This window comes from Ambystoma mexicanum, chromosome 1q, assembly GCF_040938575.1.
Source record: "Ambystoma mexicanum isolate Mex_15411 chromosome 1q, UKY_AmexF1_1, whole genome shotgun sequence".
Lineage (NCBI taxonomy): Eukaryota > Metazoa > Chordata > Amphibia > Caudata > Ambystomatidae > Ambystoma > Ambystoma mexicanum.
Genome location: NC_090922.1, coordinates 1,313,521,631 through 1,313,534,103, shown reverse-complemented (window position 1 = coordinate 1,313,534,103; position 12,473 = coordinate 1,313,521,631). Strand labels below are relative to the sequence as shown.

The following is a 12,473-nucleotide window of genomic DNA, read 5'->3' as shown; positions in this document are numbered from 1 at the left end:
CCCAGTACGCTCTACCCGGACAGATCCTCCCCTGCGTGCGTAGGCTCTGGTGGCTCAGCTGATTTTCTTCATGTCTCCTGGAACTGCCCTCAAACACACTGCCTCTTCCATTTGTCCCAGATGTAAAGTACGCAAATGCAATTCCCTCCGGAGCTGTGGTTGTTGGCCCTGGTGGAGGAAGGGTCCTGTGCAGAGAAAAGGCTTGTGGGGGTGGCATCTGTAGTTGAAAGATCCATAACAGCCAAAGCCTGGGGGAGACAGAGGGCACTTTGCTTTCAGGAATGGCTGAACAATATGGCAATGTGCAAGAAGCTGGAAACTCAATATGCGCTGACTCTCCCAGACCGTGGGGCAGAGAGGCCAATGGCCTGAACATACGGACATATTTTGTGAACTGCTTCCAGCCTGCTCCCATCTGTAGATTTACATTAGATAAGCGTTTATTACACCCTTGTTGAATGAAGGGCACCACCATAAAGCCCAAACTAGTGCTACAGATAAGATGTGTGCTGGGCAGCAGAATTATCTGGTTAGAATGGGAACTGGCAATGCATGTGGCACGATATGGCCCAAGTACTGTTTACTACTGTTCTGTGCTATACTGCAATATCAACCAATCAGGGTTTGTTAAACATGTGGGCCAATCGGGAGTTAGCGGGTCCGGCTCCGACTTCTACAGGGTGCTTGACATTCAGGCTGTTTCACACAGTACCCCACCAAACGTAGTCAATCAGTGGGCTGGTTTATGTCAATATTCTAGATAAGCCGCAGTGAAATATCCCTTGAGGTGACCATACACCAAAGTGTCCGGTGCCAGGACCTGCAGCAGAGCAGCCCATTTCTGCACTGACTGCTGTGATGACATTGTGCCCATCAAACCAGCCTTCTTGTCTTCCGAGCAGGTCAGTGGGCAAATGCTATCACAACTCGGAACTTCCACCAGAAATCCCCTTTAGGGTGCAGCAATGTCTGAGCTCCACCGTACCAGACTGCACACAAACAGCTGCTGCATTGTCATGGAGGCAAGTGTGTACTGGAGGATGAAGTAGTGCAAGGCTAGCCACATCGGCAACTGTGCTTTTTTGCCCGTAGCGGGTAACTGTAGTAGACAGTGAGAGGTTTCTTGGTAAACAAGGACTGCCTGTCCCCGGCCCCACACGTGTTCCTCTCCAACTCCGACTCTAGCAGGAGTTCCTTACCGAGACTCCAGACTAGAGAGGAGACTTTGAGGAAAGCGCATAGAGTGGAAAGATACGCTTTTATTTAAAACATGCCCGAGTGCACGCGTGTTGCGAGTGTTAGAAATGTGTGTGTGCACGTGCACACGAGGAAGTTGAAATGAGTATGAGGGTGTGCAAGTACATGAGTTTGTCAATAAAGGGTGGGACGGACGTACAGGTGGGGGAGTGGGGTGGGAACCACACAAATCTAGTACACAGAGGATTGCAAAACACTTGGCTCTCCAAGCAATTAAGAGCAGAACTGAAAACCAGGGATAGGGGGTAGGTTAATGGGCATTAACCATGGACACCTGCTAAATAGGCAGATGTTTACCAAATGACTATTGCTTATTTAATACTGAAGCAGTCGATATAAAATAGCAAACTATCCACTATAGAGGATCAGACATTTGTCCTCATTTCATTAGGCTTATTTATTGGCATGTATGCATCTGCGCAAGCTCTTCAAACACAAGATTCAAATACACATGGGCACACAAAACGCACAACTTCTTTTTGATGGTCAGAGCGGTCGTTTCTGACATCTGGGCGTAGCCTGCCGATGCAGGTTCGAATCCCGGCCAGGCCAATTCAGCCTTTCATCCTGGAGTATCACATGGTGGGTAACGATATCAACTGTTATTGCAGCCCCATTGATGCCTTTGGGCGAGCTAGGGCTTTATCAAAACTGGCATTATTATTCTAAGAGCATTGTCCGTGCAATGTTGCTGCGGTGCACAACACAAAATTAAACAATGCCATGTTCGGTTACTTGGTCTAGCCATAGTGAAATAGTGAATCTTGGCACTGGCACAGCACCTTTGTGTCACGCAAAAAAATAAAAAAAAATAAAAACATGAATTGGAAGTGTGTGTGCGTTTTTAACAGGGATAATTGGTGGGGAATACCGTCTCCACCCCTGTGTTCAGACTAATGGAGGTCTACATCACTTTACACCTTGGCACTTCCCTGTGTGCAGCAACCATCGCCTCAACAGGCCCCTTAAGGAGGGTGTACGTCTTCCCCGCGCCATTGAGCACCCTGGTCTATCTTTTCAGTCTATCTTTCCCTTTCATTCTAATGCCCTCCATATGTCGTTCAGTTAGGTCAGAGACATCTTCGCTGTGGTCCGATTTGTGTTTTTTTGTTTAAACAAAAAAAAAAAAAACACGAACGCCCATGGCATGGAAATCTTAGTATTAGAAAATGTGGAAAACGTATGCATCCGTATTGAGAGCAAACATACTACATTTTATGCAACGAGAGCAAGCACACTGCATTGTATAGCATGGACGATTTATGCAGTATTAATGAATTCTCGCCATTTATATAGTGCCTTCCACCATAATTATGGTCCCCTACGCGCTGGAATCATCTGCATCACCCAGACAATTAGAAAACCTATACTTGGCTATAATGTCATATTGGTGTGCACGTTTCATGGCAATCAGACAGGTTTTCTTGTGGATATGTGGCATAGAGAATGCAGGTGTGAAATAGAAATGCGCAACAGAGGATACTGGTGATACACATTGAGAACACTTCTAATCAAATTGCAATTGGAGGTTGATGTACATGAATAGATGCACCAAACCAATTGAATTACTTGGTAAAAGTAAAAAGTTCACTCTTCCTATTTTATCTAAAGAAAAATAGGACTCCCCGGTTTTTCCACCACAGAAAAACTCTGAATAGGGAATTGCACTCATGGTGGATTGAGGGTTAATTAAAACAAAAGCCTTGCTGGGCATTCCACATGAGATAAGACTTGTGTGAGCGAAGTGTATGTAACAGGGTGGAATGCTGTAGGCTAGCGGCTGCAAGCAAAAAAAAATACATAGATTATTTGTGTAAGTGCCCATACATACCCTCTGCTTTTTCAATACCCGTTACCAGACACATTCCAAGTTTTACATTTCATCGGATGAATGTTGAGTCTTTGGACTAGGAGCAACTTTAATTCTTTTGGTTGATTCACAGTTTTCATCAGGTATTCACTGCTCCTGCCCCAACGGAGCCAAATCTCACTGCACAGCAACAGTAAATCAGCAGGCTTTGATCACACTTCATTGGTTTGCCAGTACTCTGGTAGTGCCCAATGCTGGACTGTGCAGTAGTGCCCAATGCTGGACTGTGCAGGTTTGCATAGGCATCCCCATGCACCTGCTGCCCTCGGTGGCATGAATGCACCCTACCACATGCCCGTCATGTGATCTTAAACAAACTACTAGATACATTGTCAAGGAGTTGAAATATAACACGTCAAACATGTTTCTGATTTAATTTCATTCACTTAGAAGAAACTAACCACCACACACACAAAAGATATTCCGTACTAAACAGCAACATATAGCTACATTGAGGCGATAAAAGCTAAAAATGTAAATGCGCCCTACCTCTTTTCTGATCATTACGTCATTTTTGTAATTGCTGTTGTTGGCGTATCTTAACTTTCCTGTTTAATAAAACAAAGAAAAACAATTAAACTGTTTAGGTCTGACAAAACGCAAATGTAAATTCTGAAAACAAACAAAAACAGTTTTGGATTTCCCATTTATTTCACTAGATATTTCACTAGATATTAGTATTGGTTAGCTAGGTTTCCAAAAAACACAAATACACTAGCACACAAATCGCAACCGTCTTAGAATGACAAGTTATAGGAAATGTTGACCGTAGCTCCTCCGATCCCAGACTTGGGTCCTTTTGGTGGTGCTGAAAGTGTCACCAATAGGAAAGCAAACATTGCTAACTCTAGAATATTGTGTGTCATATGCAGCAGGCAACATCCAGCTCTTTCAGCAGTTTCGAACACTAGAGACAAGCTTGTAGATGACCTTTGTTTCCATTTTAGGGAAACGGAAGGCAGCAAGCCTCTCCACCGTAAGGCAGTGATGCCTGCAGAGAGTTTTCTTCGGCGGCCCACAACCTAATGTGATGTGGCAACAGGCTAAAGGACCACACTGCGTATGGCAGGGAGAGCAGTGAGGGATCTGAAAAGTGGACTGCAGCAATGAGAACACTCCCACTTGGACCAACATCTTCACAGTGCATGACAATGGTTGCGACAAGGGAAGAGCACAGCTCTAAACCCACACTCGCTCTTCAATAGAATTGTCCAGGAGAACAGCTCAGCTGGACCTGCTCAGAAGTTGTCTGGGAGTGCATGTTGGGAGGGGAGGAAGCAGCGTTAGTGAGTAGTTGATGGAAATGGAGGGTTTTTCAGAACCTACTCTTGGTGAAGGGCTCCGAGAAGCCAACTTAAAAAGGTAATCAGTAAAATCACACTACTTGTAAGTAAAGTCACTATAAAACATTTACAAACCAAAATTGGTTACCTACCACTTTACAACGGTTAGACCCTCCAGATTATTATGGACCCCCACTATTGCCAATTCTTCTACCTCAGCAGCTTTATGTATTGATGTACCTGCCACTGTTACCATGCCCGTGACCCCTGAAAATGGGACCCCCACTATTACCAATTCTTCTACCTCACCAGCTTTATGTATTGATGTACCTGCCACTGTTACCATGCCTGTGACCCCTGAAAATGGGACACCCACTATTGCCAATTCTTCTACCTCACCAGGTTTATGTATTGATGTACCTGCCACTGTTACCATGCCTGTGACGCTGGACACCAGTGCCCCCCCACCAGATTCCACCCCCCCCTAATTCCCCATCTCAAATGTGCCTTTATTAACGCCCGATCCATCATCGCCCATGTCCTGGACATCCACGACCTCATCACCACGAACAACCTACACATACTCTTGGTCACCGAAACGTGGCTGCATGAAGCCTCAGGCCCTGCGTTCTCCCTTGCACTCCCACCTGGCTACACCGTCATTAGGCAAGACCGCCTCACCAAAGGTGGAGTAGCAATCATAGCCAAAGACTCAATCAACATCAGAAAAAATGATAAAACTACGAACGACACCAGTGACTACCTCCAACTTAAACTCTCCACCTCCCACCACTGCACCATTACAATCCATCTGGTCTACCGGTCACCCGGCCCCATAGGAGACTTCCAACCCACCATCACTCACCTCTTGGCAGAGAACTTAAGAAATCTACCAAAGCGATCCTCATTGGTGATGTCAACCTTGGTCTTAATGACCCCAAGGACCCTGCTTCCAAAGCACTCAACTCAGCCCTTGAAACTCTGGGCTTCTCCAACACTGTCACAACCCACTCATTGGGCAGGACACTTGACTGGATTGCTCAGCACAACTGCCCTCTAACAATCACAGACAACACCCCCACCCCATGGTCTGACCACCACATCATTACCTTTAACATCCCCACTTCCTGCCCTCCTCCCCTCCGCCGCACCCTCCCCATCCCCTGCCACCCGCCCTCACCAGAAGCGCTCGCCTCCTCACCAAAGAAAGACTCCTTCCATTCCTCCAGGGTCCTGCCTTCAGACCTCCCTTCTCCAATGACCCAGAAACCCTGGCGCAAAATTACAACAAGGCTATATCGGCAGCAATCAATTCCATTGCTCCTCTCAAACCTCGGAAGTCCAAACCCACAAGCCACATTAACATCTGGTTCACCCCAGACCTACTCAAACTCCGGACGGACAAACGCTCTGCCCTTGCGCGCTGGCAAACCGCCCAAGATGACGATGACAAACTGGACTTCAAAACCCGCTCAAAGGAATATAAAAAAGCCATCATCCAAGCCAAAGCCAAATCATTCGAAGCCAGAATCTCCGAAGCCAATTTTAATACCAAGGAAATGTTCACCATATTCAGGGAACTCGAAACACCTACCCCCCCACACCCCAAAACTTCACTAAAGACTAAGACTGGTGCGACGGCATCCAAACTGCCATGTGCAACAAACTAGACCTTCAAGCCAAAATCTTGCACTCCAGACTCTCCTTCCCCCCTGCCCCCATCTCCCCCATGTCACGCCCCCCCCCTCTGCAGATGCCTCCCCTCACCTTCAAAACCATCCAGGAGAAAGACATTAACCTAATGAAAGGCATCAAACCCTCAAACTGCAAAGGAGACCCCTGCCCCGCCACCATCATCATCATCAAGGACTGTGCCGACTCCCTCGCCCCATTTTTCACAGCCTTTGTCAATGCATCCTTCACCACAGGGATAGTACCCTCCTCCCTCAAGAAATTCTGGACAAAGCAGCCTACCTGCAAGTCCAACACTTCATCGAAGAGAACCAACTCCTAGGCTTGAGACAATCTGGGTTCCGCCCGAAACACGGAACTGAGACCGCCTTACTGGATTTAAAAAAAACAGATGGATGATGCCAGAGACCTGGGCAAACCTGTCCTGCTCCTCCTCCTCGATCTCTCTGCTGCGTTTGACCTTGTGGATCACAACGTCTTATGCCACCACCTAACCTCCACTGCAAATTTCTCAGCCCATGCTAGTGCTTGGATCACTTATTTCCTACATGGAAGGACCATGCAGGTCTTCTCTGATCTAGCTACTGCATCCCCAACCATTATGCTGTGTGGGGTCCCACAAGGCTCTTGCCTCTCTCCCACCCTCTACAATATATTCACTCGCCCCCTCTTCCTCATCCTTGACGCCATGGGGATCTCATACACTAATTACGCGGACAACACGCAGATCGTCGTGACCCTGACAAGCGACTATGAGACTGACTCCAAGACCCTCAACACCATCCATAACACAATCCAAACCTGGATGGCTGCCAACAGCCTCTGTCTCAACTCTGACAAAACCGAACTCCTACTTGTATGCTCCCCTGACACACAGTTCACCCACTTCACCATTGACTATCACAATTCCAGTATCTGAGTCAGTGAAAACCCTAGGCGTCTACCTGGACTCTAGTCTGTCCATGACCAGACAGGTGAACGCCATTGCCTCCTCAGCTGCCTACCAGGCCAAACTCCTCAATGCAGTTAGACCCTACCTCTCCAGTGACACCTGCACAAACATAGCGAGGGCTATCACTGGATCACAGCTGGACTATTGCAATGTTCTCTTCCTAGGGACCTCCACAAAAAACCTTGAGAAACTGCAAGTTACTCAAAACAATGCCCTACGCGCAGCACAAGGCATCTCCAAAAGAGAGCATATATCTACTGCCAGAAGAGCCTCCCACTGGCTACATATAAAAGAGGATCATCTTCAAAACCCTGACCCTCACTCACAAATGCATCCACTCCGCAGCACCAGCCTACCTGGCACAAAGGATCCACCCGACCATGTCCTCAAACCAACCAGGACCACCTATACCAACCTACTCACCGTACCAATGGTAAAAAGAGCAAGAGCAGGGGGTACCAGCTTCCCCTATCTTGCGGCTCTACACTGGAATGTCCTCCCCACTGCCCTGCGAGCTGAACCTTCTCTGACCACCTTCCGCAAAACCTTGAAAACCACCCAGTTTGCTTGATTCTCTACCGTTCCTCATGTACACCCGCCATATGTATATTTGACTTGTGTACGCCTCCATGCATAATATGTGTTACACCCATGTACCCAATGCTGTAACTTATGAATAATGTAACTAAGCTTGCTGCAAGTAACAGTGCCACAATGCCCTTGGGCTGCCTGCGCGCTATAAAAATGCAAAAAATAAATTAATAAAAAGTTACAGAAGCGATGAAAGGGCTACAAGGTATCCCCTCAGCACTAAAGGTGGGGTGTGCTGATATCACAAAGAAGAGTGTAGTTGGGATAACAGTAATCACCTAATCTTGGGAACAGTTCTTAAAAGTAAAAATAATAAAACCAAAAAGGAAAGCTCAAGGAGCTTCCAGAAGCACTACACTTAAGGTGCTGTGTGCTTCAATAGGAAATTACAGATTGAGAACAATTAGGTTCACTGTAGGCTTTGCTGTTTGAGCCTTAAATGCCTGGGGGTTAGAGACTTCTAGTGACAGATCAGAGGACAGAGGGAAGGAAGCTCAATTTAAGTTCTATAAGCACAGGGACCCACGTTCAGGAGCAGCAAACTGCAGTGAATGTTGGTGACACCCCAGGGCAGGGTCATCAGATACTCAGGAGCAGCACAGTCAGACTTCCAGTAGACCCTTCCTCATTTATGCATTTATAGCAGCATACCAAACCCTCTGGTATCAGGGTGCTAGTTACAGTAAGTGTGAAATGGTAATCCTAACAGTGCAGTCACATGCAGACATTCCATGTGCAGGTGGTAAGCCACCTCATGGTACGAGGGTCTACATCTCATGTTGAGAGATGGGAGTAGCAGGTTGGTGAGGTCCCAGCAGAGCTCTGAGGATGCCAGCAAAGTTTGCAGTGATGAGGCAGGAAAGTTCCAGGCACAATTTAAAAAAACAGTTCTGCAGTCAGGTGCTGGCCAAAAACAGACCAGGCAATGACTGCGACCTAACAATGATGGATGCAGAGCAAGGCTTCAGACTGGTTGGTGCCAACAGTCCAGGGGAGGATGGTACACAGTTCTGGTCTTGCCAGTCGATTTGAAGTCAGAAGTCATAGAATGTAGTGGATGGTTTGGATAATCATGGTTACAGAAGTCTGCCAGCAGTCGTCCCATTTCAGATGCTTGAAACTTGTCTGTCTCAAATGGCCACAGGTTCTCTCCTTTTAGCTAGTTCAGGCTGGGTGCCTCCCCAGTCCACTTATGGACCTGCACCGTTCATCAACAAGGGATGGCTGTATAATTAGGGATCGACTGCCACTGCACAGTCTGCCCACCAAAAGGGCCTACCCCAGCTGAATTCCAGAGCTGGATTGCCAGCCAAGTGCATACTCTTATTTGGCATTTTCTGTCGCGTGTAGGCAGAAATCTGGCCCACAAAGAATGACAGAAAGGACATGTCATGCAAGACAAATCAGCCATTTTGTGTATTTGGTACTTGAAAAGGCATTACTGAAATAGAAAAAAGGGCAAAGAACATCCGTTCACTGAGATGCGACAAGAAAGTAAAAGGGCATGTGAATGGGTATTTCATGCCAATCCGTGGCATTGGGACAAGCCTCTGGACATTTGATGTCAATTAAGGGCAGTGCACATGCATCCGACAAAACTTTGGCTCCAAGGCATCCAATGCAAATAAATGACAATGGGGAATGCACCGAGTCATTTGATGACAAATATCGTCAGTGACAGTACCTACACTGTGGCGGTTCAGAAGGACACGGACTCTTAGAGGACCCGTTTCACACTCCCTCGGTGAGGTCCCACTTGCCTCGACCCCTAGGGAGGTCGTTATGGAGCTCTCCTCCCTAGCCTCACAGGGTGGGACTCACCGTTGGGGAGAAGGAACAAATTCCCTCAATTTGTTATACTACGCAGCAGCTGACAGAAAATAATGCCATGAGTCTGCCCTTCTTAAGTCATGCTGTCCACCTCACTTGGCCAGTTGCATGGGAAGTAGTAACAGTACAACAGAAATGGATCATTTCTTTACAAGAACCACACAGAACCTCACTGGGTATGCACAACACCCACCAATACGGAGAGAACATGCAGCTCTACCTAAAGGTATCCTCCATTGAAGACCCCAACAAGCTAGAGCCCAGCCTCACATTGATCCAGTCATGTATGTCCAGTGCTCACCTGAAGCTCAATCCCTCAAAGACCAAATTCCTACTGCTGACATGCATAAACAAAAAACCACAAGTAGCATACTCGTGTACTGGGAATGCCATGTAATTTTACTATGCACATTTCATCAAGGATACCCCCCTTTCCACACCTACCAATAGATGCCATGTGATTTGTGACACTGTCAAACAATCTTGTTTTTACAGAAACCACTTTGCATACTGGGATGTATAGTACAATTTGCCTCATCATACAACCGATATAATTAACCATATGTAACGTGCAATGCTAAGTGCAGCTGTAAATTCCTCAATAACTCCCCATATCATATCTCTGGTAAGTCACCATATGCAAGACATTGCTTCCTAGGTGCTGCCATCGTATATCATTTTGTATCCATATTTTAACCCAGATGTTCTCATCCTCTCATCAGGTTTGCTACTATCTTAGTACTTCGGAATAATAAATGTCTGCATAAGAACAAAAATTAGGATAATTGAGTTGATTATCTTGATAAAAGAACAGTGATATAACGTTGTCACAGATGACCCCAATAATTCAACAAGTTGCTTAGAAAAGCTAATCATTTAGCAATTTTGGGTTGCATGCATGCGGTGGAGCTAGCGCCCAAGCTAAGTCCAATATGAAGGAATTATTTTCCATTCTTAAAGAAATAGAGACTTTCATAGAAATACCAGACACATGTACCAAAGATTTTTTAAAAAATGGTGCTCAGACATCCAACATGCTCTAGCCAATACAATATCCACCTTACAAAATAAAATATCTAATAGAAAAATCTTCTTTAAATGACCTACCCCCATATAAAATAATTGGGAATACCAACGAAGTCCAACCTACCCGATTTAACTTCTCCAAAGTATCTACTCTTGAAGTGGAAAGAATTATTCTGTCCCTCAAACCATCCAACTGTCAAGTTGATCTCTGCCCTGCGCAGTTTATCAAGGATGCTCACTGTTCAGAACTAAGCTTATTAATGCGTCCTTTTCCACTGGTATCATCTCTACCAACCTTAAACAATCTTTGGTGCTCCCACTCCTAATATAAATGACTCTAGATCCATCTACACCTACTAACTATAGGTGAATTACCACAGTGCCCTTTCTCCTAAACATTTTGGACAAGGTGGCCCTATATGCAAATACAAAAATATCTGGAATTACACCACTTATTAGGAGCCAGACAATCAGGTTTCCGTCCTCAACATGGGACGGAGACAGCCCTCATTGTTCTTAAGACTCAAGTTGATGAGCTTAGCGATAATGGTAAATCAGCTCTGCTGCTCCTCCTAGACCTTCGGCTGCGTTCGACTTGGTCGACCATACAATCCTATGCAACCACCTAGACACAGCAGCACACTTCAACAACACTATCACATGGATCAGATCCTTCCTAAGTGGCAGAACAATGAGGATCGTCTTGCCTCTAGCAGCAGCTGACCCCATACCCATCACCTGTGGTGTGCCTCAGGGATCTTGTGTCTTGCCCACACTGTACATCTTTACCAAGCCCCTTTTCGATGATCTGGATCATCTCGGTATCATCTACACCAACTATGCAGATGACACCCAGATCCACCTCCCACTTCATGACAAGGATTTGGCCTTGGTGAACAGAGTGTACATCATCATCCAGGCATGGATGGCCACGCATGGTCTATGCCTGAATGATGATAAAACAGAACTACTCATCCTGGGCACCCCCTCTAACCTAGAAAAACTAGGATCTGACTATTCACCATTCATAATTGACGGCAATAGCATTAAGGTAGAACATGAGGTAAAAACACTAGGTTTTTATCTCGCCTCAATTCTCTTTTTTGCCAAACAGGTTAATTCACTAGCATCCTCTATGGCTTATACGTGTAAGTTTATCCAAACCAGTAAGCCTTTTCTCGCCAACAGTAGTTGCACCATCCTGGCCAGAGCCCTCATCCTGTCCAGCCTGGATTGCTGCAACACCCTCTACCTAGGCTCGACTAAATCCACCATCAGAAGAATACAAACCCTACAAAATAATGCCCTTAGAGAGGCATTAGGCAACTCCAGAAGAGATCACATTTCCGAGAGCAGTCGTCAGAATAACTGGCTCCGAACTAACGACAAAATTCTTCTAAAAACCCTGTCGCTCACCCACAAATCTCTTAACAAGGCTGCCCCCATCTACCTTGCTGACAGATTCCACAAACAGACCTCCCTGAGACCATCCAGAACAGTAAACAGATCGCCTGTCCATCCCCAGTTTCAAACTTTTCACAATTGGTGGCCACAGCTTCCCTGTGAAAGCTGTCAGATTATGGAACTCACTGCCTCCTACACTGAGAATAGACCAATCTTACCAAAACTTTGGAACGAACATCATCTGGTGGCTGAAATCCAATGACCACTAAATGTACGATATTGAATCCTGTATAGCAACTAGCAATGACATTCTGCTAACGGTAAACAATCGACATTTATGCCTTGTGTGTAATGCATCCTTCCTCGCGTCTCACAACTGGCTACCCCCACGGTGGTAACCACAACTCTTTTACACATTGTCTTTAATATTTGTAAATATCTACGCCTACCCTGTATTATCTGTAAATATTTGTTTATACCTTTTCTGTAAGCTGTCTGTAACACTTGTATATACCCTTCTGTAATTAATGTATCTTATACCATACTCCTTGTAACTAAGATTTGCATA

At 45.9% G+C, this 12,473-nt stretch overlaps 1 protein-coding gene across 1 annotated transcript in view; it reads right to left on the bottom strand.

The window, feature by feature from the left end:
* MAGOH (mago homolog, exon junction complex subunit) overlaps positions 1-12,473 on the bottom strand; it is a 121,837-nt gene that overhangs the window by 93,562 nt on the left and 15,802 nt on the right. Inside the window, exon 2 of the mRNA XM_069642169.1 lies at positions 3,617-3,675. Coding sequence (XP_069498270.1) covers positions 3,617-3,675 — 59 coding nt within the window. The remainder of the gene's footprint in view (positions 1-3,616; positions 3,676-12,473) is intronic.